This window comes from Pagrus major, chromosome 3 (genome assembly GCF_040436345.1).
Source record: "Pagrus major chromosome 3, Pma_NU_1.0".
Lineage (NCBI taxonomy): Eukaryota > Metazoa > Chordata > Actinopteri > Spariformes > Sparidae > Pagrus > Pagrus major.
In genome coordinates, this window is record NC_133217.1 from 2,834,185 (window position 1) to 2,861,199 (window position 27,015).

The window sequence follows — 27,015 nt, forward strand, 5'->3', positions numbered from 1 at the left end:
GCACAGTTGGGCCTTCGGGGTTGGTAGATATCGACTCTAACTACAGTAAATGCTACAGTTTTTAAAAGATATGGAGAAGCACAAGAAAGTCTGATAACAATCACTGTTATCTGTCCTGCTTGTTGCTCCACTGGACCTATTTTTCACTGTCACATTCTGAGATTTCAGCAATTGCTTTTCTGGGCTTGAAGATGAAATATAAAAATATAATACAGCTATAATTAACCATAGTTTTGCTTTAAGGTTAGTACAAAAAAGCCAACATTAAAATCTGGGACAGGAAAGCAAACTCCAGTCTGCAGCCTGAAATTCAGACACTACATGCATATATCTACGAGCCCTGAAGAGGCGGGGAGAGAACGCAGTGTTATAAAGAAATTAAATATTCTTATATGACATATAATATTTGTATATGACCGGGCACTTTCTTTCTCTCTTTCTATCTTGCTTCTTACACAACTCTCTGCACTGGCACCGAACACCGCGATTCAATGTTAGCTGTCATTAACGTGATTCAGGGACTGCCGGGTGCATACTGTAAGACTTCCACTTATCTCCGAGCGTGGTGGTATCCATACAGCAGCAGTCTGAACTAGTTCTCATTCAGTTCAGCTCTTTTTCTTTGGTGGCTGACTGACTTCAGTTTTAGTGAGAGGGGAACACTCGGAGGGATAACGCCGTCTGTCTGTCAAAAAAAAAAGTCCTTGGCTTCTGAATGAGGCTTTCAGTGTCAATGAAAGAAACAATGATCGCCTTCCTCTCTGCTGCTCCAGTCACATTTAATCTGGATAGATGAGCCGCTCACTGTTTGAAAGAGGAATTCATTTCTTTCGGGCTCTTCTTCTTTTGTGTTTTTTTTCTTAAAACTTGAACAAAAAAGGGAACAGGGTGGAATAATCCATATAGGTTGAGAGTTGGAATGAATACCGAAATAAACGATGGGCTTATCATGACAGTGTGCATGCCTCTGCACTTTTTTTGACACTGTCCAAACTTTCCAGCCGTGCCGTTAACAATTAATTATTCAGCTCCGTCTGAACATAAAACAAAAGCAGCAGTGAGCATGTGTTTTAAATTAATGATCAAGAAGAAAACTTCAGGGAGTATCACGCTGCCTTCTCACGTCGACAGGGCTCACCTCGGGTTACGCTGCGCTGAACTAGGTCAAATATCAAACCAGCAGCGGCCTGATTCATCATGTAAGCTTGTCTGCGGCTCTTAACGCAGGTTAGAGATGAGTGTACAGGGAGGCGTGCTGGGAGCGAGTGTGGTGTCGGCTCAGACATAAAACGAAATGTTTCTTGTCCCCTTGGAAGTTGGAGCTACAATAAAATACTCTGCAAGCACTCGTCATGTGAGCACTCGCCAGAAACAACGACTGGCTGACGTTGTGTCCCAAGTCACAGATGTAGAAACACTATTGACACAAGCTTGATAGAATTTTTGGTGTGTATCAGGAAACAAGCTCGACTCTACATCCCAAAGGCAATTAAGAACCGATTAGAGTTAATTTATACAAATATTTCTCGAATGCAGAGCCGCCCTGGAGGGAAAAATGCCAATTAGTTGTGGTAAACCCCAACGGGCAAGGTCAAACAACCGGAGCGTTTCTTAGCATAACATTTGACTCAAACACAGTGGAGAAGACTAGCAATCAACCAAATCACAGCACACTGCCGGTAACCATCTTTACCCAGAACACCCCTTTGATTTTGAGTTTGTTTTCCAGCCCAATAAAGTGTAAGTGACCCTGGATCGAATCTGAATGAAAGTGGTTCTTGTGATGAACGTAGGACTAACAGGTGAAGTGAATAACGTTGATAATCTCAATATGATGCTATTTTTTTTGCTGGATCCTGACTTACACAACTTACCCAACAGTTGTGGGTCGCCCCCAGCAGGACAATCCACCCTGCCACACCACAGAACTACTCAGTAATGACCCGAAAGACTGACAAAGTTGACCTGGCCACCAAAGTCTCCTGATCCCCACCAGATCGACCATCCTGGGGATGTGGATCTGACTTGGATCTGACCCATTGAGGCAAGGACACCAGACCTCTGGCAGTGTGATGTCTGGCACCAGGAGTTTGGCGGTGGATCCGGTCAGTTGCAACGTTGGTCCTCCGTGGATCGGACCTGTTCTGGCACGTCCCACAGATGCTCAATCAGATTGAGTTCTTGGGAACGAGGAGGTCGGGTTGATGCCTTGAGCTCTTTGCCCCATTCCTCGGCCATTCCTGAGCAGTTTTTTGTGGCGTAGCAGGGCGCATCATCCTTCTGGAGAGGCCAAAGTCATCGGGGAGTGCTGCTGCCTGGCGGTTTACTTTGGTTTGCAGCGTTGTTCGGTAGTTGATGATTGGTGTGAGGTGGCCTCCACACGGATAACAGCAACCAAGGTTTCCCATTTTATTTCAAAAGATATAAAGAGATGATAAATGTTTTATACTTCGCCCATTAGTCCTTTTAATGCTGTGGCTTTTTCTTTTCTTTTTGCTAGTCAAGCTAGCAAGTAGGTAATTGGCACTAGCTCATTCTGGATATAACTCTTTTATCCCTCGCAGTTTCTCTTCTGTGATTATGGAGCCAAAAATAAGCCCTGAAATCTGTAGAGGCAGATGCACATTGTATAAATGTAATCAAAGGGACTTCACCGAGTCTAAAGAGCAACAGTAGTTCTGCACCTCAAAGCAAACTCCTTCCATCATCACAGCCGCTTCTGATAATGAATATTTTTCAGATGCCGTGAGGGTTCGGTGCCAAGCCGAGTGTGTTACATCAACTGTTAGTGTAGCTGAAGTTACAGTTATGAAGAAATCCCCATTAACCACATCACACTGTCAATATGAGCCACTTAAAACAAATTGTCCCACTTATTGAACATCACACCTGTCACGCTAAACCGCTTTGTTAGCTTGATCTACTTATCATTAATGTCTGTCAGCAAAACATTACCTTTTGTCACACACAGATTAGCCACTTGAAGCGCTGATACCCGTTAATTAGTGTGTAACAATGGGGCGAGCAGATCATTTAAAAACGAGGTGACACATCAGCCATTTTGATTAAATGGATTGTGGGTTTTGACACGGAACTCTGGTTTTGATCCTTTTTTGAAAAACAAAAATGATAAAGTTGATGAAATGTAAAAATATGTTGATTGCAGTTACTGTTACATCTTTTCTGCTGCACTAGAAAACGTCCGACACATCCTCCCCTCAGTCGTTTTGATGCTGATGAGCTTAGCAGCAGTGACAGAACTAGAGCAATTCTGACAAAAATTTCATTTTCCTCTTCTTCATTACTGCTTAGAGACGAGGTCAGAGCAGCACATTTCCTGATATCTTTAGCATTTAGAAATTGACTATATCCTACAAGGGACTTCAGTCCGAAATAAAATACAGATTCTTCACTCAGCTCTATTTTCTGGTACCGAAACTATTAGCTTTAGTGCTCTGTGGCAGAGAGCAACTGTTACACATCAATTCTACTCATGGGCCTAAAGCATTTGTCACATCCAGAGCTGATATGTTCACTTTTGTGCAGAGTAATGTCTGGAAAGAGGAGCCCAGTCTGTGCCAACGCTATGGTGGGAACCTAATGTGTGCAGTTTAGAGTAACTTCTGCTCATTTCCTACTAACCCCTATAAACAGATATTTGCATATGAAAGCAGAGTCTGTACGTAAAGGACTTTGGATTTTGGTGTCTGAAGCATTCTGGTGTCTGTTTGTAGTCTGAGTGGTGATGACCCACCCCACTTAACTGAGCTTTGGTTGCATGCAGGTAAACAGTCCATGTGGAGAGCGCAAAAGAGGCAGAGTGCATTGACTGAAATCTGAATCAATCTCAATGCGACTCCAACTCCATTCCCATGTCTTAAGTTGCAAATCAGACTGAACGATATAGTAAATTTCAACCAATAGTGGACTTTTAAAGGCTGAAAAAAGATTAATGGTCCAATATCAATATTTAAATGTCCTATGTCGCTGTTTAATCAGTCGAACTTGACTATAAAGGACCAACATGGCCTAATGCACAAATATAATTATTGTTACTGTAGCTCCATGTCTGATAGATCTGTAAAAAGGCTAACAAGCTGCTAACAAGTTCACCACATCAACTGAAATCCTAATATGTTAATATTGTGTTTACAGATTGTTCCACTGCCCCTAATTGGTCAAATAAAATTAATTAATGATGCTTTTACTTTGAAGGAATTGCATTATTCCAGCCTTTGTTTCTCGTTTGAAAATGAAAGCTTAATTATTTATAATTCAAATTAAATATTCATTATAAACATGCCCTGTCAAGAGTGTAAGTCTCATGAGAAATCAGTGCAGTAGGAAACGGTTTCCATCCACTACTGGACTCAAGAACACATGAATTTCTACCAACTTTTAAAGAACTACAAAGGGACAAAATGTCCAATTTTGACAGAAATGCACACGATTGGATCTATCACAGTGTACCCCATAATGGTTAGCAACATTTCCAACCATATCCAAACCATAATAACCATTGAAATAGAAGAAAAGGTGAACATTTTTGTAATTCCACTGAAACAGTATGTCCATTTCAGAGAGGTCAGTGGAGGTCTGGAGGTAAATCTTCAACCGCACGGCTCATTATTTCTTACAGTCCGTGTTTCATCCTCTACGCCGCAGATATTCTTGCTTTAGTCCAAATGAAATTAAATTAAAAATGCTTGATGATGCAACGTTAAGTAATCCAATTTCTTTTTTACCTGTGGCTCTCGTCCCAGGCTGGCTCCTCCCCCTACGGCGACCACGGGAACCCCCGTCTGGGCGGAGACAAACTCCAGCATGGGGGCCAGAGGGGCGCGGTTCGGCGGCGGCGGTCTCTCCTCCTCAAACACCAAACCCTGGGAGTAAAAACCAGGTCGCACAATGAAACAAAAGCAGCGCACACAAAAGGCATTACATCAGACTCATTTCATAAGCTTCTGTTATTCATCAAAGCTGCAGTTTCTTTTTATTCTTACGCACCACGAGAATAAATTAAAGGCTGAACAAGTGATCAAAATGACCTGGGACAACGTGTATGTTCACGTTCAACATCTCACTCTAGTAAAAGACTTTATTTTCTTACCCTACTAACAAATATCTGAAGAAACTCTTTCTAAAGAGTTTAATGAAGTAATGAAACAACCGTTGGAGGCTTTTACCAAACGGGACTGTTGGGCTGCTTTGATTGCCAATCAATGTTCACAGAGATAAAATCGGAGTTAAATCCCTGCAGTGGACTGGCATCCTGTCAGGAGAAGAGTGTGTGTTGTAGCTGTACAGCTTAAGCTGCTTTACACCACAGAAACAACAGATAAGCTCCTGGCTTATGGGCCACCTCAGCTCCTACATGGGCTCACTAACATGCTGGAAACATGCTGCAAACGAGCAGAGTTTCGGATGAATGTTTTTGGTAATTTTGACGTGATTACTTTTCAAGAAAGATCCGTCAGCGGCGGTAATACATTACGGATAAACGCGTGCAGTTCTGGCAATTGCCATTACTTTTCTGTAATGACACGAGGCGGAGCGATCGTGATTTGAGGCTGGCTTGATGACTTAACGCTTGTTTTCCTGTTGCAATTCAGGGGAAGCAAATTGAAGTTAAGTGTAGCTGACAGCTCAATTCTCGCAGGGAAGCATTTGATATGCAAATAGACAGGACCTGGAAATAAGATTGCAAGTGTTACTGTAAAGAGTTAATATCAAACATGATCTTAGATGTTTAGTTATGATGTTCTGCTATGGAAACAAGTAGACAGCTACATACAGGCCATACAAACAGATACATACATAATGTAAATGCATCATATAAGAATGAATGAAGAAATAAATGAATGAGTGAATGAATGAGCAGTGGTGCGTTCAGTTACCTCTGTCAGCATCACATGCAGCTCTCACAGCTGAGGCTCAGATCTGCTCCTCTTATACGATGAATGAATGAATGAATGAGTGAAAAGATGAACAAAAAGGACAATGAACATGAACATGAATAAATAAAGGGCAGTTTGCATTTTGGTAAAACAGCTGAATTAACAAAAAAAAGCAAACCCTTCGCAACAACAATATGATGAATCTCTAGAGCAGTGCTCTTCATTTCTGGTCCACAGGTCACTGCCCTGCATGTTTTAGATGTTTCCACACCTGATTCAATTGAATGGGTCGTTATGAGGTGTCAGCAGAGCTAGGTGACGAGCTGATCATTTGAATCAGGTGTGTATGAGCAGGTAAACATCTAAAACATGCAGGGCCTGAGGACCAGTGATGAAGGAGAGTTAAACGTGGAAAGTTTGTTCAGTGCATTACTTGTCGTCAGTAAGCACTAGCATGCTATTTGGCTTGGCCCAGTCAGTCAAGCTGATGTAGCGTCGATGCCATCCAAATGCAAACACAGAAGAGAGATCAGAGTGAATCCTCCCATGATGTCTAAATCCACTGTAAGGGAGCGTTACGGTTTCCCGATTAGTTACAGCAAAAACGGACAAGAATTAAGGGGACTGGATAAAAACGCTGTTGAACTGAAGCTGGGTGTGTTTGTGAAAACACTTCAAACGTGCATCATTATTTAAACGTCATAACCTGAAAGTCTCAATTAGTGAAACAAGACTACGACAGTGTTCAGGCAGCCTCTCACTGCTGGTCCTGACCACCAGAAGCAAAGCAATAACTAATGTTAAAGAAGTGTTTATGCAGATATGTGACTGTACCCAACTGTACAAAATACAGAATTTAAGCACCGGTCGAAGTGCTTGAACTCTGCTACTATGTCTGTGTGTTACAATGGAGCATTACTGCCATTTGTAATTTACTTTTTCTTATTGACAGTGTGAGCTTTAGTGCCTTAAGATTAATGGCACGTCTTCATTCATTCAAAATAAATGACAAAAATGTTGTTTTATTCTCCGTTCTGTACTGAATATGTACTGAATCGTGACCCTGACACAGAGGTGCATACTAAACTGTGACTTTTGTGTAGTCATACATAACGATGGGTGACATATCTCCACTTCCTCTCACTGTGCAAAAAATGAAGCCAAAATATAATGGATATGAGCGCTGCCATACTGTGCTGATGACATATTAAGAGCCAGAGTCTGTGCAGTAGCGATCAGGGCTGGAGCTGTGGTTATGGAGATCCTGCCAGCTCATTTCATGAGCAGGGCTTAGCTGTCAATCATCATGTTTTACCCCCTTTTTATAGCATCAAATAACTAAATACAACCGAACAGCTGAACGTACATCAGCATGACAAGCTACTTAAAATGACAGAAACCATCTTTGGGGAGAAAAGTTGATGTTTTGGCTTCGTCCATTTTTATATACAGCCAATGCATTATGCACATTATTAGAGTTTTTAAATGTTGATCTTTGTCATCTTTTACAAACTTTGAATAAATGTAGCAGTGAGATCTTGGACAGGTGTAAGTTGTATGAAGTCTACCTGCAGTGGCGTGGTGGCTAGCAGCTCACACAGCTGCAGAAGCAGGCTGCCTGGGCTGCTCTCATTCACAGTCAGGTAGATGACGTTGGCCTGTCCCGATGGCGTCATCACTGTCTCCCCCACGAGCGCAGCCAGCGACAGGGATGACGAGGAGGAGGAGGAAAACGAGGCCATCGCAGCCGCTCCTTCCAGAAAAGCTGAATCTGTTACTCCCTTTCCTCCTCCTCCTCCTCCCGGACCGTTTCCCGGCCCCGGCCCCGGCCCCGGCCCTGACCCCGGTCCTGACCCCGGCCCTGACCCCGGCTCACCAACCCCCGCACCTCCCACCACCACCGTCTCCGGGAGCAGGGAGGAGCCCGAGTGGACCACAGCGATGTTGACGCCACCAGAGTCCCTCTCTCTCTCCCGGGGCCGGAGCAGCAGGGGGGGCGAGGGGCGTGCAGGCCCCGTGCAGGCCAGGACAGCCAATAGCAGTGAGAGGGCGGGCCTTGGGGCCACCATGGGGTAAAGGGAGGGCCAGTGGCAGCTGTCGGATGGGGTTTGGCAGGTGAGGCCAGGTGGGATTCAGGGATTTTGGGGTAGTGGGTGACGTCTGTGGGGGAGGAGGGAGGGAGGAGAGGGGCTCACAGTGCTTCACCTGATGAGGACAGGAGACCCTGGAGAGACAGAGGAGAGGAAAAACTGCGTCATCATTCTGCCGTCACATTTCATCAGATGAGTTTCAAACAGTCACTTCTTTTAATTGTTATATATCTGTGTGTGGGAGTTATCTGGAGTGAGACAGGTGATTAATGTAGCTGTTATAAAGCACAATTCTCCAGTTAACAGTGTAAATAAATGACACAAACTGCACCTACTCATCCCTGTATGCTCAGACGTCTTAATTGTGTTTATTTTCCTAATAATTAAATCCTGCTGACATGAAGGATTAAACAGGGCAACTCTAAAAGTTAACAGATAAGGATTTGTTGGAGCGCAGTGCACAAACTTCAGAGCGATTACTGTTTATCAACGAAGATGTCTTCAGAATCAAAATGAGGATCTCGCGGATTAGTACTTTAAACACAGTGATGATGTTGTAAATACGAGATGGGTCTGAAGTCTCGAGAGGAGCACGGTGGCTTTTTATTCCTTCAATCTTACCGAGGTGTCAGAATTAACCTTTGGCATGATCTCAGAAAATGACGATATGAATAGCTTCAGTATTTGGGGAAAATGTGTGAGTCTGCAGAGCAACAGGATGCATCTTTTCCCATAAATAGCCCCCTTTTTTTTTCCCGGGACAGTGATACCATGAGGGGGTTTGTGAGGTAAAAGTAGTTTCAAATGGTTTCTTATTGTGTGTCAGGTGTAATGAATACTATGCTAGATTGGCTAAATTGCTACGAAACCCCAATAATCCAACAAATGTTCCAAAGTCCATTTGTCCAACAACCTGTTATCCTGTAAAATGAAGGGCCACTGCTCTGAAAACACACTCTCTGTGTGTCGGCGCTGTCCGTGGTGCTGAATCTGCAGGGGTTTTGCCCTTGATAGGCTGTCATTCTGGTCTTGCACCGAACCACCGACCCTAAATTAACATTATTATAATAATGGCAACAAACCCAAAGTTTTTGGGTTTCCGAATAATGGGCCATGGGAACAATGGCATGGGACGATGTGAATATAGTAGAAATTTCACTTAAGTCAAACACTCTTTTGCAGTCGTTTGCACAATGATGCAGAAATGCATAAAGAAATGTAAATAGATCATAGTGAAATATGTTTTTTTTGGAAGAAAAAATATGGAAAATGCAAAAGAAGAAATAATACAGATATTAATACATGAATAAATACATTTAAAAGTCAAATAGCAGAATTAATACAAAGGTAAATATATACAGCAAATGAAAACTAGTTCAACTCGTGGACATTTATTGTGTGTAGTATAGTATTCAGACACAGCGAGTGTCTCTGGCTGAAGAAGTCAACAGAAGAGAAAAAGAGGACAGTATGCGGGTCAGGTCACATCCTCTGAGAGATGAAGTTCAGAATGGTGGTATTCATTTCTGAAAATGTGTTTTTTTTTGTTCCACAATCCGGCTCAGTCTGAGGTCTGAGTCGCAGCACGCCAGCGCATAGATGGACCCAGAGGAGCAGGCAGGAGCAGGACCACAGAGAGTAAAGTGGTGAGTACAGGCAGAATAAAGAAGCAGAGAAAGTCCTGCAGGTGATGAGGGGATAGGAGATGAAGGAAGGCGTGGATGGAGTGTAGGTTCAGCTGCAGCCGGAGGACAGATGTGCAGTGTGTGTTTGTAAGGTAGAGCGAAAAGGGAACAAAATGAGACCTGAATATGTATGAGAGTGAGACTGAGAGAGAGGGAGGTGGAGAGTGTTTGTGTGCAGCAGAGACTCAACAGGACAAGCAGTGTGAGTCCGAACAATGAGACTCTTACTACGGTATATAACGATTCCCGGGGATGGAAAACAATCTGTGCACAATTTGACATAATCGCCAACTCCAAATGTTCTGACTGAGCTCAAGATGCACCGAAAATAAAATCACAACCAAGAAATTTCGGCAACAAATTCTCTCCACACCCGGCTGACTGTATGTTTCAACAGGAATCCTGTAGAGATTTTATGATTCTCATCTTCATTTCCAACTGGTTGCTTATAACGATGATGTAACTGCACACGCTATAAAGTCATTCTTCTTCATGACCTAAGCTTAAAGTGTAGAATGTGAATGTAAGAGGCTCTGCCTTGTTTCGATTATTTGATTTAAAGTCTACATTATTAAAACACAGAGGAGTCAGTGAATATTTTGCGCTGGTGCTTTATTTTTGCACAGCCAACCTGCACTGCCAATTACTTTAGATAATTGCAAAGTATGAAGATTGTTGAGGGAATTAACTCTCTCACTCTTTCAAATGAAAGTATATTTTTTGCAATTATATCACCACTAGCTGTAATACAACATTAAATCAGTCTATATGCAGATGATGAAACCTTTTCATTTTCTTTTCTCAAAGGAGGATGTAAGTGAAGGATGATCATCTTGATTGATAATTCAAATCTCAAAGTTAAGAAACTAACTTTAAATTTGTTTTTGTTTGGTCTAGTCAGTTGACATGTACAAATCATCTAAAGATTGAGTTTTCTTTGATACTTTTTTTTACTAATAGTAATTACAATGGTAAAAAAAAAGGCAGTGTGGGCTGTTTAATTGTGTGGGCTTGTTGAACAGTGTTGACCAATCACATTTGAGCAGGCATAGGTCTGAATGCAATACTGGAAGCGATTGGCTATCATCGGCGATTGCACCCAGATCGGGTTATCAACTTGCAACACCAGAAGTCCTGAATGTTATCTCTTAGAGGCTGGATGGATATCAAAATTGGGTTAATATACAATGTATGGTGTCTTGTAAGCTCATATCAACTGGACAAATAGATACCAGACACCTAAATAAGGCAGATTTTTCAAGCAAAATTCATACATAAAATAAAGAAAAGTAAAGTTGTAAGAAAAGTAGATTTTTCAGTCTCAATCCCAACTTGTCAGAAAAATGGCACTTTGAGATGCCGGCCGACCCGTCCTACAATCCCAAAGCATAAATGTTTGATGAGTTCAAAAATCTACTTTTCTTACAAATAGGACCTTTGACGAAAATGTTGAAAAACTCCCTTCTTGCAATATAAAAGAAAGCCAGAAAACAGTACCTGGATCGGTCCCCTTATTACAGATCCACACTAAAAGTTAATCGGGTCTATTCTGGTCGAGACCCATCAAACCAACCAACCAACAAACAAACAGTCATTGGGGAAAACATAACATCCGAGGCGGAGGTAATAATGAAAGAGCCATCATCATCACCATCATTATCATGTAACAACGATGTGAAAGTGCACCGACCGTAACCTGGGTATGTACCTCTACATCACTTCTACACAGTGAGAACTTTAACCACTGGAGCTCAGCAAAAACAAGATTTCCTGTTGAGTTTAAGTTACCTTAAGTGGGGAACTTGACCATGAACACGTCTGTGTAGTTGGAAGCTGCAGTAGCCTAAAGGGTTCCACACGTTCACACATCTGGGAGCTGCCCAGCACTCACACAAACACCTACTGACTGCTAACAGTTCGGGGTTAACCATCTTGCTTGAGGGTGCCTCCACAACAGAAGTTGTTGAGGAAGTGGAGAGAGTTTTTTTTTTACTCTGCTCAGCTCTTCTGAGGATGCTTTATACAGTATACGTTATGTTATAGGCTGCAACAATAACGTTGTTTTGGTGGCAGTGATATTTGGGAGTCACCGGCAACGACATGTTGAGTCGTATGAGGATGTTAAAATCTCATAGTGACTCATAAGGAGGAGGTCGGGGTTATGGAAGGAGCTGGGCAGTAAAAACTGTTGGCATGAGCATGTGTCAGGCAGTAATGACCATTCTGTACACCTACACGCATATGATCCGACGTTGTTAGTCAGCTGATATTCACACAGCTGAGGAAAGAGACTCTTCTTGTAAAGCATGAATGGAAACAGCTGATGAAAGCAACTTTCACTGCTGAAGAGCTGTGCTCAATTTGTGGTTTTGTATCGTCGGGTACTATTGAATGAGAGTGAACTCATACACACAATGTGGCTGCACACTTCATGAAACCAACTTCATCTTTCAACACACACTCTGCCAGCACAAGGCTGATATAACAACCGACTGATGTACATGTCACATCATGTGTCAGAAAAGATTCAGCGGCTGGAGGACCAGACCGACAAGCAACATCGTCTAAATACTATGCACAGGCAGGACATAGCTGTCAAATGTGTTGCAAGATATCTTATCTGAACAGCTTCTTCATTAGCTGTCCTGAAGAAGCTCTTTGTCTCTCTCTTATCTCTCCTTGTACTTTTTTCCACTGTTCAAAGGCGTTTAGTTCAGAAACCTTTCGCACAGTTGACAGGAACCTATCGACTTCAACGGAAATTGCTCGATTTACCAAGATAAAGTAAAGAGTGCCAAAACACAGAGTCAAGTAAGTAATTCTAAAAGGTGGCAAAGTTGATTCTGGAGACAGGTGGTTTATTTCTGATTCGCAGGTTGTCAAACACCAACACTTTGGGTTGGTGTTCGGTCTGAATACCAATCTTGGTATTGGAAAATCTTGACTCTATAGATGACATATTATTCTATATTGTTACAGTACAAGCATCACTATAAAGGGTACACATTGAAAAATGACACACTTGAGCGTTAGATACTATTTTAAAGAAAAAGTTCATCCAAAAATTTAAATTCAGTCTTTGCCTCCTCTCCCCCATGCCAATGGAAAGTTTGGTGAAGTCTCGTAGTCCACAAAACATTTCTGGAGTTTCACAGCAAAACAGCGTTCTCCTAAAAAAACTGAAGTAGCTGGGGAGTTAAAAAATTGGGAGTTCAGGGCTTCCAGGGACTTGGATTACACCAGACAAGTTTCTTTTTGGTAGAGTTGTAGCGTTTTAAAAGCAGTCCCCATCTATTTCAATTGTTTAGGAGAATGCTGCATTGCTGTTTTCCTGCAAAGCTCCAGAAATGTTTTGTGGACTACGAAACTTTAACTGACTTTCAGTCGCCATAGGGGTGAGTTGATATTTTCATTCTTGGATGAACTGTTCCTTTAACATACCTCAAGAGCACCAATATGGGCTCTTGAAATCGGTGGTGACCCATGTCCTAAACAGTAGTTACTAATATTTCTTACAACCCTCACTGTGAGGAGTGGACTGTACTAGTCGATCACATCTTTCAATCTATATATCAGTGCAGTATTGAACTGCTAAATTATAGGAACAGATTTTCTGAGCGATAGGAAATGAGAGCAGGAAAGTTCCAGTTGTATCTTGAACACTTTCAATAACCATGAGTCTCACAAGTTCAGTCCCAGTAGGTTCACATTGTATTTTTACCTTCCCTCCAAATAACCTCATCTGTGTCAGTGATTTCAGCAGTTTCCCTCAAAGTTTTCATCAACCTCCAGAAGAAAAAGGTTTGAAATGTCTTTTCAGCTTTAACTTGGGAAATTGGGGGGAAACAAAGTGACGATAACGGCAAGAGAAAGACAGCAATCTGGTCTATTACTGTGGAGAGAGAAATTGTGATTTCTGTCGCTGAAGTAAAAACGGACTCATGTGCAATAATGTCAGTGATGGAAAGGGCAAAATCTAATGGATCGTGGAAGTGAATGACAGCTTTAGAAGGAGCAATATGTTTTTCTCAACGGGAGGAATTGACAGAAGCCGGGGTGACTCAGCGCTCATTGTTCATGTACAATATGGAGAAAATCAAAGACCTGCAGCTCTGCTCAGCTCAGGGTAAACAGTACTCATGGCTGCCTGTGAAGATACCGTGGTGGTGTTTTGGAGCACAAAACGAGGCGTGCAGGAAGTCTTCCCTTCCAGTGCCAAGAACCTGCCAGCAAATAGAAACTTTTCTCGAAGCCATACTTGCCAACTCTCATTGCCTTTCTCCCGGTTTTCTCCGGGGGAATTCATTTTCCTGTATTTGTCCTGATTTACGAAATTGTTTTCACACCTTTTGAGTTATCACAACCTGTTTCTGGCACTGTGCAGCGTGTAGTCTATTGTTGCTCCTCAGTGAGTGAGAGACTGACAGAGTATTGGAGAAGAGAAAGAAATACTCAATGACCTGAAGAGGAGAACTTAAAGGGAAAGGGTCAAGCTTTTTGTAAAGATCTGTCGCATCATTTTTCGATCACAGGGGTCGCACTGAGGCCGACAGACATATGAGAGTGACGTGCACCAACCCAGTGGCCTGGATATAACATCAGTTAACATTTTAAAACCACAGAAACATCCAACATTGTACCAATTGTGGCATATCACGTTCACATTTAATGCTTAATAGCCACCTTTCTCATCAGGAGGTGGAGGGGATGGTGGGGGCATCATTACAAGCCAACGAGGCTGCCAAACGGTCGACTGCAGTTTGAGTCACACCACTGGACATTTTTGAGGACACCTGCGGACCCCGTTTAAAAAACCATCTATTTCTCACTGGAGGTTGGACCATCTCCATCTGTGATTTTGGCAACCAAAACAGGTATTTTAAGCCAAACCAAGTGTTTTTTGTGCCTGACCCTAAGCAGCAAATAAAAACAGAGTTGTGACAAGAGAGAAATTGAAAGTTCAACCTCAACAAACAGAAATGTTCTACATCTTCTTCACTTATTCCTAACTTATTATTCTGCATATTCCCTGTATGTCTGTATTTAACGTAAAAATGCAGTTGCAGTGAACTTATAATTTTGTAAATTCATTCTTTAAAAGTCACAAGAATGCAGAAAGTGATGAAACTCAAACAAAAAACCTGGTTTTGGTTTCAAAATCCTGCCAATTCCTGAGGTCTCAAGGTGGGCGAGTTTGCTCCAGACCTGAGTCACACTCTGGCATCAGCAGTCAAGTTTTTAAATTTCTTTAAAGGTCACTCCTCTAATAAATGTCTTTTCACAGAATAATATGGGGATGAAACATAAAGGCCTTCTACTCCACAGGCTCCTCAACTATCTGTGTTCCAGGGTCGCTGAATGAAAAATGCAGCAAAACAAGCAAACCGAGGACGTAATTTCTTCTATAAACAGCTGAACCGGTGCATTAGGAAATAAGGAGATCTTGCAGTCTTGACCTATTTCAAGGATGTCAAAGCTCTTCTAACGCAGAGAGAGAAGGCAGTCTGTAAGAACTGTACGGAGCAGTACGTTCCTCCTCGGTGGCAAACTTAAAATACTCCATTCCAGTATTAAATGGCTTTACTTTCTCTGCATGCAAAAAGCATTTCATGGACACATAAATGGCTCAGTGATGCCAAAGAACACGTGTTTGCTATGTAATCAGGCATATTCCCTGTGTAACAAGCATAATAACTCAATACTGATCCAAGAATTTCAGAAGCTGAGCAGCTACAGACGTCTGGCTCAATTCAACGCAAAGGTGCAACTGAAGCATTTGCATGTTGAAGAATGGAAGATCAAGACGAGACAAGATCTGCAGCGACTCCCATAACTGCTTCACGCCTCAGCTGACTGATGCTGAGGACTATGGATGATGGGATTTTTTTCTTCACCCCTCACCATGAGGTTGCTGAATTTCTCATCAGCTCGTTGAACTTTAGGCTGCCCTGTTTGAAGAGGTGAGTTTTGGATTGTCGGAGGAGCAGGGGATGGCTCCGAGGCCTGCAAAATATGCACTTTAAAAGATTCCCATTCAGCACAGCGTACCTGAATGCCTCATTCATGAAACAGACTCCAGACTTCAGACTGGTGGTCAGAAGACTTTACTCTGCTTTGCTGGCTGAGGGCACGCAGACCCTGGTGCTTTGTCTGTGGAGCATTAACATCCTGCAGCTTCAAGTATTTGTGTACTTGGTGTGAGGCTGTTTTTCTTGGTTTGGACTACAGTCGGCTACTCAAGCTCAAATTAATCGGAAACAAAAGTGTTTTTCCAGTTTCAGCATGATACTGTGCCTCTGTGCTTGATTTTTATTTGATGTCTCTAGTTGGACTATGTGATGGAAAAACATATTTTCATATACGGTAATATGTAATGGTCTTGCAATGTGTTATTGAATATATGCAATTTAAATGTTATTTTCTCTACATACTGTATCTCAACAAATATCGACTGTTTCCGTCTTCATACCGACCCTATAAAGTTTCCATCTATATACATAAAATCAATTGTATTTATATCGATGTTTTGGCAATTTTTGGGTCAATATGAGAACAAAACAGAACAAAATCAGAACTTTCATACTTTACCAATAAACCCCAGAAAGAACACTGTAAATATAACAAAAGTTTGCACCCGTTGTTTTCATGTGACCAGCGTCAGAGCCGCTATAGATGAAAATGTAATGAAGGCTGAAGGGTTGCACAGAGAGCCTGCATGTGAATCATACCTGTTATGCTACATAGCCTTAATACCAGCCATTAGTCATGTTGTTGGCCTTGGCTGTACGCTCTGTGCAGGCTCAAGCTGTTGACACTCATCAGCCTTGGATACAAAGAGAACGGAGAAGCAGTCTGAGCGCTGCAGGCTGCCAAACAGCCGAGCCAGACAGCTGGCAAGGTACTGGCACGCTCTCTGCCTTCAGTGGTTGGATGTCCATTTGGAGGAAAAACGGTAAATGCTTCAACCAAGACCGTCCACGTCTCATTTAAACACTGTCCTGGTTGCCTGGTGTTGACAGGCCGCCTAGATCCCTCATGTCACCTATTCATGTATTTTTATACTTTTCCATAAATAAAAGGCTCTAAATAAAATACATTCTGACATATTTTCAGACTGATCAATGATGATAAAGGTTGCTTATTATCTTTTGCTCCAATTATCTTCGCTTCAAATCTTGCTGCTGCATTGACCCACTTTCCCATCAGCTATTAAAATCTCATCTTGTTTTATGATGTCTTATCTTTTCACAGGACAAGATTATCTTCTCTGTATCGATTAAAGTTTACATGTGTGCCGCAGAGAGTTGTCTGTTTGAGTGGTGGAAGAACATTTTCTTTGCCTCTAAGCAGCCGTTTTTTGTCCCGCACCTGCTTTCAAACCGACAACAAGTAGTGAGTTGTGAGTGGTGAAAATGAAAGTACTTTAGCACTGACCCCTGCGACCTCAGCATGTACCACTCTCTAAAAATCACTTTTTCAACTTTGAATATTTTTTCTTGCAAAGACAGGCTCTGCATGAGGCCTTGGATGAGTGTGCACTCACCAAACACTAAAATGAAAGTACTGAATGAAACACATTGAGATTTTCAGACAGCGTTGCTTGTTGACATGTTCACTGTCACTCTCTTTCTTTCAGTCACGGCTGATTTAAAGATGCTTGTTGTTATCAAGTGTAACTACCGACAGTTTCAGGACGTGTTCCTGAGCCCACGTAGTAAAATCCTTTATACAGTCATGTGTTTCACAAAGTGTTGAACCTTGTCTCATCCTTGATTGTGAACAAACCTTTCGGGGATGCCCCTTACCCCATACCCAATCATGATACTATCACCTGTTACCAATGAACCTTTTGTGATCAGGGCTGTAATACAACTTCTTTCCATAATAACACAAGTACTGAACACTCAGGACGGCAAACACACATCAGGAAAGTCAATCTGTGTATTTATTTTTCCAATAACCCCTGCATCCATCATTTCCTGTTAATCTGTTGTGTGTATTTTGTTTTAATGGATCAGTTTATGCTCCCCTCACAGAGCGGGGGTTATATAAAGGTGAATGGTTCAACAGAGCTACAAGGGGTTGATTGATAAGTTGATGGCTGAAGGTAGAATGAGTCTATTTCAGATCCCTTCTTTGTAGAAATCTTTCTCCTGGACCTCCAGCAAATTGGTCCACAGCAGTATGAATCTCATCATTCCTGTCAAAATGGCAGCAACTGAGTGCTTTCTATATGTTGGGGAACAACAGTTGTCTGAGGGTGTTGGATGAGTTCAAATCTGCATTCCTGGGTGGCAGCCATTTTGTTGGCTGGAGTGTTGCTGACTTGCAATTTTCAATCACCCGAAAACAGCATTATAACAAAAGGTATTAGCTTCAAACTTTGTGCATAATCACTCAGAGTTGAACTGCATGTGCATGGAGAGCTGCACAACTCATCTCCTTCTGCCTAAAGTCCATGAATCACCTCTCGTATGAAGCTTCTTCTATTTAAGACGGTTTGTCAACACGTTTGCTCGCGTTCAACAGCGCAAATTAGCTCGTCAAAGCTTACTAAAGCTGGACTTAATGAGAAAGATCTCCAAATGTTTACCTCTCTCTGGAGAGCAGATCTGTTGATCTCTGCAATTCCACTAAAACAGATTTAACTGTGAAACTGGTGTGAACGTTATTTGATTGCGGAGATATCAGCTATAAATAGCATAAAAAATCGCCATTGATAAAATAAATATTACCTCTTACTTGCTGTACTATCATATATATATAACATTAAAATAGTTCCTACATGAAACTGTTCACATTGATTATCTTGAGTAACCGGGTTGTCATTTCTGGAAAGAGACATTGTGGTTGAGTTTTTCCAAATGTTCTTTTTGGTGCCATCTAGTCCAAAACTATGTAACTCACACCAAAACCCTCTCGATGTTTGCATAACACGACAGGTGAGAGGATAAATGATTGATATTGGGGTGAGCTGTCCATTTGAATGGTTCTAGCTAAAGCCGAGATGGGATCGCTGAGCGTGATTGTGGCCTGAGGTTTTTATAATCTGGTCTGTTGGACTGGGATTGCTTAATGGGCCTTAATCAAAAAAACAGTGTGAGGAATCTGGAATGAGCAGCTGTGGTGATGGAGGAGAGTGTGTCAAAAACCTTCACGCAAATTAAGCTGTTGTTGGAAAAACAAAATGCATCCTACACAAACACCCTCCGGAGGGGTGAGAGCAAGAAAACACCGAGAACGCGGCTGCTTGTGGGGAAGACGCTGGAGCATATTGAGAGTTTAGCACGTTGCAGCGCTGGTGAGATGGATTTTTTTTCCCTCTCTGCTTGTGTGAAGGCTGCTAATGCATGATTGATCATCAATCAGTATTCTGCTGCCTGAGACGCATAGGGATGCACCAGACCTGGGGTATTTGAAACATCTGCAAAAAGCAAATAGCAAAATCCTTTGTAGGAACTGTCACACGGCGTGCATTTAAACGCCTCAAATCCACCATTTAAACAGCTTAACGGCTGCACCAAACAAAGCTTTATAGGTGCACGTGTTGCTCGTATGCAAAGTCGATTCTCTAATGTTCCTGCATGTGATGTGGTGTGCGCGAGTGGTTAAAGTGATTTGTGAAGGAAAAAAGGAAGTAATGGCCTTCATCAACAGTCTCTCAGCAACAAAGACGAGGTTTAATAGGCGCAGAAGAAGAAGAAGAAGAAGAGGGAGAGTGAGGCAGTGGGATGAAGACATGCAGAAATGCAATGGCAGAGATATTCCTCCAGACAGGGGGTAGATGAGGTGGGGGAGGAGGGAGCAGTCGGGAGTCTACACTCCGATCAATCAACATCAATTTAGGTCGGCTTACCCACAAAGCCGAGTACAGTACACATCCTCAGGAGCTTTGAGCCTCCTGCTCTGAGGGCAGAGCGAGCGTGGCCGCTCCCCCGCGTATTAATTACATCTACTTATGGTGCCCAGGAGTTTCATGTTACTGTAGGTTTTTCTTTTTAATGTGTTTTTTTATGGAACTGGATGCTCTCACGCTGGCACTACAGGCCGTCTCCATCCTCCCACCGAGTGCTGCAGCCATGTGAATTACCTTCACTGTGTTCTGCCTGCTTTTCTTAGCATCGTCACAATGATTTTTCAAGGGTTGTTCAAGTGAAGCGCTCGTGTTTCCTTGTAGAGCCCTTTGTGTCGTTCTTTGGAAACATGGAACTATGAGGGTTTTTTTTTTCATCGTGTTTTCTTCATCATGAAACAACCGTCTACATACTCAATACTACAATAGCGATGCTGCAGTCGGTCAATTATGTTTTGTGGAAACACATAAATGTTGCCTTGGTTATGTTCCCTTGTGCATTATTTTCTAGGAGGCGCTTTCATTTATGAACAACAAACTACTCCTGGTAAGGAGGCTGAGTTTGATGATGACAAAGTGCAGGACAGCAGGGACCATAGTTCTTTGTGTGGTGAGCAACAGGCTTCAGAAGCACTCTGATTAAAGTGAAGCATCTTGTTTTTATTCAAATTTAATGAACATGTCTTGTGTTTTATTAAGTTCACCCCGAGAAAATCAACTTTTTACATGGTTTTAACAAAGAAAACGAAGGAAGACAGTCAACAACAACAAGCAACATGGTTCCTCATGGTAGCCTTGAGCTTCAAATGACCCTCTACCTCTGCGGTCAAGTTAGCAATAATATGTAATATGCAGCATCCGGTTAGACTTTCAATATAAAGCTTGCTGACAAACAGTTCACAGTAGGTTACTTAAGTCTTGACTCTTTGCCACAATCTGGACGTGAACTCTGGACGTGAAAAAGTCCAGTGTGTTGCTAGAGGGGTAACTACAGCGTCACTTCCTGGAGTTGGAAGTCAGAACCGGCTGGCCGTGTACACACATGGATCATTTTCCTGTTAATCCTTTGTGTTTCGGTACACACTTTAAACTCTGTGCAGGACAGACAGATTACTACCAGTAACATCTGAGTTGCAAAATAGCTCGCTAACTTACAGTTGCAAAGGTACTTATCTTGGTTTCTAATGCCAAAGGAGCGTACGATACTTCTAAACGATTATTCTGACTGGTTGCAGCTTCATGTGTTATCAAAGACGCCAAATGATGAATAATGAATACTAAAAATAAAATCCTAAAGTTATGAATTATGAATATAAAGAAACGATCAACTGATACAGCTATCGCGTAATCACAACGCCTCCCTTCAGCTCTGGTGAGGCGCCTCCTTCCCGCCTCTCCTGACTGCACATCACTGAACCGCTGTCATTTCCTGTCAGATTTGACGAGATCAAGCCGAACTTGACGTGCAGTGTGAGGGATTAGACATCTCTTCCATTTCATTCTGATACAGCTCGGACTAGCGGTGAATGGAAACCAACAGCAATGTGGAGAGAAACCTGAGAAGAAGTGAAGCGAACTGAATGAGAGCTTTTCTGAATAGGCACATTCATTCAAGTCTGTGTTAAGTGGGAACCAGCGCGTCTCATTCATGCTTTCTTTTATTTTATTTTATGAAACCTGGCAAAAAAATGGAGATGCAGTTTTCTGCTTTGATTCGAACGCAACTCTCACTTTACAATCTCTGGTGTTTAGATATACAAGTGGCGTGATGACGGGAGAAAATGGTGTAATGTCCCTTTAAAGAACGCTGCATGTGAGGACTGAATTGTGTTTCTCGCGATCAATCAATGAACCCACAGCTCCACTGTGTGCTTCCTTCCTCCTCTCGTCTCTCTTCATCACCACTTTGTCCTTCCTCTCTTTCCCTCCTTCCTCCCCCTCCTCCTCCTCTTCCTCTTCCTCCTCCTCTTCCTCCCCTCCTCCTCGTCTTCCTCCTCCTCCTCCTCTTCCTCCCCCTCCTCCTCCTCTTCCTCCTCCTCCTCCTCCTCTTCCTCTCCTGTGGGCCATCAGAATTCATTACAGGCTGAGCTGATTCATGGCTCAGTCCCACATCATTGGAGAGCATGGAGGCATGCCTATAAATCTGCGGCTACACGTTACTGCGCTCGCACGTGCACACGCACACACACACACACACACACACACACACACACACACACACACACATGCACACTCACACATTGCACCACCAAAAACACACTGCCTGCATACATAGCATATCAAAGACATGGATAAATGAACATAGTGTACGAAGCAGAGCATGAAGGTGGACACACACACACACACACACACACTGTGCAATTACACTCACACATCACACACACACACACATGCAGAAAGCCCTCAGCAGTGCACACAGCATCCACCCTGCGAACCATCATTACAGGCAGCGACCTGCTGTGCGTCCTGCTCTGCGCGTCCGCGGCGAAATGACTTCTGGCTTTATAACGAGCACGGGGGGGGGGGGGGGGCTGCAGTCCCTTAACTGTACTGACACTCTGCAAATAATGATTCAACTGTGTGTGTGTGTGTGTCAGTGTGTGTTTGTGTGTGTGATCAAGGGTGTCTTTTTAAGAAATCAGCTGCTTCATTCTTCCACCGTCAGGCTCAGCTAGCAACATTCAGTCATATTACAGGTGTTTGTGTGTAACCTGACAGCCCTCACCATGACTGTGCTGTTAGTCTGCTGCTGCAGCTCCTTCACACCCTCGTCAGGCGTCGATGCTTTTGTTCAACAGATCTAATATTCACGTGTTTGTTAACGAGGGATCGCTTCTTACAGAATTCGCGCCCGTTTGATGTCGATTCAAACGGTCAGCGTCTCGAAAAGAAATGCGAAGAAGCTGAAACGCTCACACTGTCTCATCGTCATATATCAGTGAATGCACTTGAGCTCCAGACTATGGTGGTGGTGCGTTATATTAAAGAGGAATAAACATAAAGCTAGTGGTGATACTGATTCATGCACTTCTTCAAAAGAGGAGAGAAGTTTGGAGAAGTTGTCGTCTTTTGAAGTTTTATTCAGACTTCAGTGTGAGTCAACCTCAGATATCCTGGTGATCGTCACAGAGCTGCAGTAAGGACAAAAGTAACGTCATGAGAGAGAGTCTCGCTGAGAATCCACGATTTATTTTAAAAAGGATCTTTTTATGGTTCTCGTTGTCGGTGTGGTCGACCCTGAAGGCTGCTTGAAACGGTGCTCAATTGAAAAGCAGTCTGCGCTCATAAAGGGAGCTGTGAGTACATACAAAGTGCTTTTAAAGAACATGTATTTATACTTTATTCTGAGTTGGGTCAGACGTAGACTTCCTCACGGTGACGACAGCATTTCTTTCTTTTCAATCTCTGAACTTTTCAGGAAGGCGCCGGTGTTGCCACGGTCGATCTTTCTCAGGCGACCAATCACAGATTAGATTAGACGAGGCTTTTCACCCAGTCTCCCTGGCAGCCGAGGAAATGGAGGGGGAGCTTTATACGTCTATTGTGAGCTTTTTTCTGACAGAAACGTGTCGGTGAGTGCTGTGTGCTTTTATCACACTAAGCATTGTAAGCTTGTTGTTAGCTGTGTATTCAACCCTCTGTTACCATAGTGCGAGGCTTTTTTTTTCTTTCTCTCAGCCAAACAAGGGCTTACATCCAGTGCTGCCAGTGGTTTTCTGTTAGAAAGAAACATTATCTGGACACGAACCTTTTAACTGCATTTCCATGAGTTTGGACTGACAAGACTAGGCTACACAAGGGGTTGGTTTAATTGAAGATGGGGAAAGTAAACAGAATAATAAAAGTGTAGGTTGTGAAGCTTGAACAAAACCAGTTGTTTGCAAGTCGCCAATAAACAGACCTAAAATGATGCTGTTGTTGAAGAAGATGAAGAAGAAGAAGACAAAGATGAAGACCAGTCACCTTGGCCATCTGTGAGGGAATGTGGGAATTAATCTGGGAAATTTATGGGAAGAAGTCCACAGTGGACACGACTACATCTTCTTCTCTGGGAGCACAAACTGTTTTTTTCTTGTGTCCATCAACCTTTTTCCAATGTGATCTTCCAAATGAAAAACCTAAAATGATGTTGTTGTTGAAGAAGATGAAGAAAAAAGACGAGGAAGACAAAGAACAAGGCGAAGAAGTAGAAGAAGAAGACTAAATCCAGTCACCTTGGCCATCTTTGAGGGAATGTGAGAATCAATCTGGGAAATTTATGGGATTATCTGGGAAGAAGTCCTCAGTGGACACGGATCTTCTTCTCTGGGAGCAGAAACTGTCCGTCAACCTTCTTCCAATGTGATACTTCCCAATGCAAATACGTTGCAGCTGCTGACTTACAGGAAACACGTCGATGGAAGTGACTCATCTTTAATTGTATTAGTTCCACCTGCGCGTCTCCTGCTGTGGCAAGTCAAAATGTCCTCCACGGGGACGGTGGAGTGCCATCGACATGACACTTTTTTTTTATTATGAAACCACAGGCCGCTGGATGAAAATGACTATTTACCATTTTTCACTTAAAGGTCAGTCATCTGTCCCCGGATAATGGAAGTGGCGGCATTACTCAAAAAAACCGTGTGGGCTGAGTGTCAGGCTCTCAAACGAATCATCCTCGGAGACGGGAGGATGATTTAAGTACCCGTGCTCTTGTCACTTAGCAGGTAACTTACAAGGATGTTGTGCATTTGGGTATGTGCTTGTGTTTTTTAAGACGTTGTGTGCGCGCGTGTGTGCATCCATCTCGGCGTGTGAATGAAATATGGGCCAGGAAGTGAGCCAACTGAGGCCTTGACTGGGCGTACAGGAGCGTAAGGAGATGTAAACAGCGCGTGTCAATGTATCATCCTCAAGTCACTGAGCTCGCCAAATGTCTCACACACACACTCACACACACTTCTTTAACATTAGCTACACACACAAACACACACACACTCCATCTTTCCTTCCTCTCGCCTCCACTGCCCTCCGTTACACACTCCCTCACTCCGTTCACTCTCTTTAATTAACCCCCCTCCTCCTCCACACCGCTCCCCTCGGGCTTGCACAAATGAATGCCAAGGCACTGAAACACACACATTTTCCTCACTAAAAACACCGCTTGCATCTGTGAACACACACACAGTAAAAGCATACAAACGCACACTATGCTGCAAAAAATCTCTAGTAATTAGCACCAGGCTACAAAAAGACTGAAGATCTTATTTGAGACTCATCCAAGATAATTAATCATGTCGAGCAACTCTTATAGATCATTAAATGTTTCAGGGTAACCGGTCCTGGTGTGTATTAGTAATATATTCAATGTGTTGTTCAACAACATTGCTAATAATTTTGTCTGGTGGTACGACAGTGGATACTTCTGTATCTCCTGCCTGGGGTGGGTGTTATCTTTTAGTTTCCCTCAGGCTCTGCACAGGCACCTCACAGATATGAACAATGCTCGGTAGATGTGTACTAGAGCGTCAAAATGTGTTTCGACTTTCCATTTTAAAGGTCACGATTGTTTCAATTTTCGATTTAAACTTTTTTTTCAGCACTGACAGCTCTGCCATCGTTGTTGTCAGTAGCATCTGGGTTTGGTTTGGTTTTATGCCCCGACAACTTTTTAAATTCTTCTTTAAAAAGATAGGGATATTTTATAACAACAGCGTGACTTTATCCACCCTTCAGGGATTCAACAATCCCTTTGTTGTTACAAAGGATAGATACTCAGTCGGTCACATATATCCTGGGTAAATCCTCCTCCCAAACAAATCAAGGAAAATAAACCCTCATCTCCAGCGCTGTTGATCGTCTTCGTGCACACAGGATAAGTATTTGGAAAGTGCAGCTACAGGCTCCCAACAAGCTTACTGTGCCCTCTTTGAAGTGAGGAACATTTAAGTCACATGCTTAACGGACCTCATGTCGCACTTTGTTTTTTATCAATGCACCAACTTTCAGCCCAGTCCCGCATATGAAGGTAGGAGATGATGGAGGGTGCAAAGAATAAATGGTGTGTAACGAGTCAGAAAGGCCAGGAGGAGGAGGCTGGTCTTGGTTGGGTGTGAACCGTGTTCCAGTCCTATGATCATTTCCTGAACCTAACCGAGTCCTTTTGGTGCCTTTATTTTGCCAATATAACCAGATGTTGTCTGTTTGTTATTGCTAACTGACATCAGAAGGCTAGGAAGGCTAGGCTAGGACCAGGCCAAATGTGGCGCGATGGGCAGGTCTATAACACAGTTCGGTGTGATACTTTATCCTTTTTGGGGGGCAATATTTTGTACATTTTTAGTAAAGTTTAAGAAATTTATTTAGTTTATTTAATATAGCAGTGACTAATAATTGATAAGTGATTGATATCTGTTTGAATTTCCAGCATTTTCATTTTATTTCAAGTTGGTTTTTTTGTGCCAATTTAAAATGTGCATGGAAACAGATTATTGAAATGAACTCACAGTTCTCACAGTCACTGAAAACACCTGTTGCACTGTAACACGGGGGTGTAGCACTTATAAGATCAGATGAGGTTTCAAACACCAGGTAGTTTATCTTGTATTTCGTATTTATTTGTAGAAGTGATTTAGTTACAGGGCAGTATTTTGATTCCTGCACTAGAACCGAGAAGAACTTGAATAATTATATATAATCTTTCTGCGTTAGTAGATCTTTCATGAACAGAAATAGCCTGACGACATGAGGGATACTCTGAAGTGTGAGTCTCAGTAGCAGGTGCAGCACAGTCCAATATATACAGAACACCCACCACTGACAAACACACGCGTATGGAGAGTCTGTACACTCAAACACATCCCCTGCTAGCAGACTCAACGATGACACACACACACCGACACGCAGTCGATCCAAAGCTGTCACTCTTTTGCCAGATTGGCTGCTTTTTGCAAACATCACTTAGTAATGTCACCGCTTTGAACCAGAAGGCTTTCTGACGTAATGCTCTCCCGCCCTCCCTCCCTCCCTCCGTCTCTCTGCTTTTTCTGCCTCTAATTTCATTTTCACTTCGCTCCTGTCTGCTCAGGAGTCTTAAGAGCGAGGGAAAAACAGATGGGGCGGCGGGATTAAGATGATGAAAACTGCTCTTTCTGGGAATGAAGAGAGCTCACCTCAACAGAGATGAGGAGAAATGGTTCTGAAGCTTTGTTGGAAATATAACCCAAAAAAAATGGTTAATATACACACCGCCTCAGAGCAGCAGAGTGATTGAGAGAGGAAATGAGACTGATGGGGAAGCATGTGCACAAGACTTACATTTTTATTCACACCTTCTTGTAGAGAAGAAGGAGTGAGCCCGAGAGCCAGAGAGAGAAAAGGGGGAGACATTGGAGTAATAAACTACAGTAAGTGCAGCGTATAATGAGCGGAGCGGCGGGGGGAGAGAGGAGTGAGATGCAGGAAATGGAGGGCAAAGAGAGGAAAAAGGAGAGAAAAGAGATATTACGGCA

At 42.7% G+C, this 27,015-nt stretch overlaps 1 protein-coding gene across 1 annotated transcript in view; it reads right to left on the reverse strand.

Moving 5' to 3' along the window:
• grin2da (glutamate receptor, ionotropic, N-methyl D-aspartate 2D, a) overlaps positions 1-7,966 on the reverse strand; it is a 126,492-nt gene extending 118,526 nt beyond the window's left edge. Inside the window, exons 1-3 of the mRNA XM_073463685.1 lie at positions 7,466-7,966; positions 4,746-4,883; positions 2,140-2,280 (exon numbers count right to left, since the gene is read on the reverse strand). Of these exons, the coding sequence (XP_073319786.1) occupies positions 2,140-2,280; positions 4,746-4,883; positions 7,466-7,966 (780 nt within the window). The remainder of the gene's footprint in view (positions 1-2,139; positions 2,281-4,745; positions 4,884-7,465) is intronic.
• Between the last annotated feature and the right edge of the window lie 19,049 nt (positions 7,967-27,015).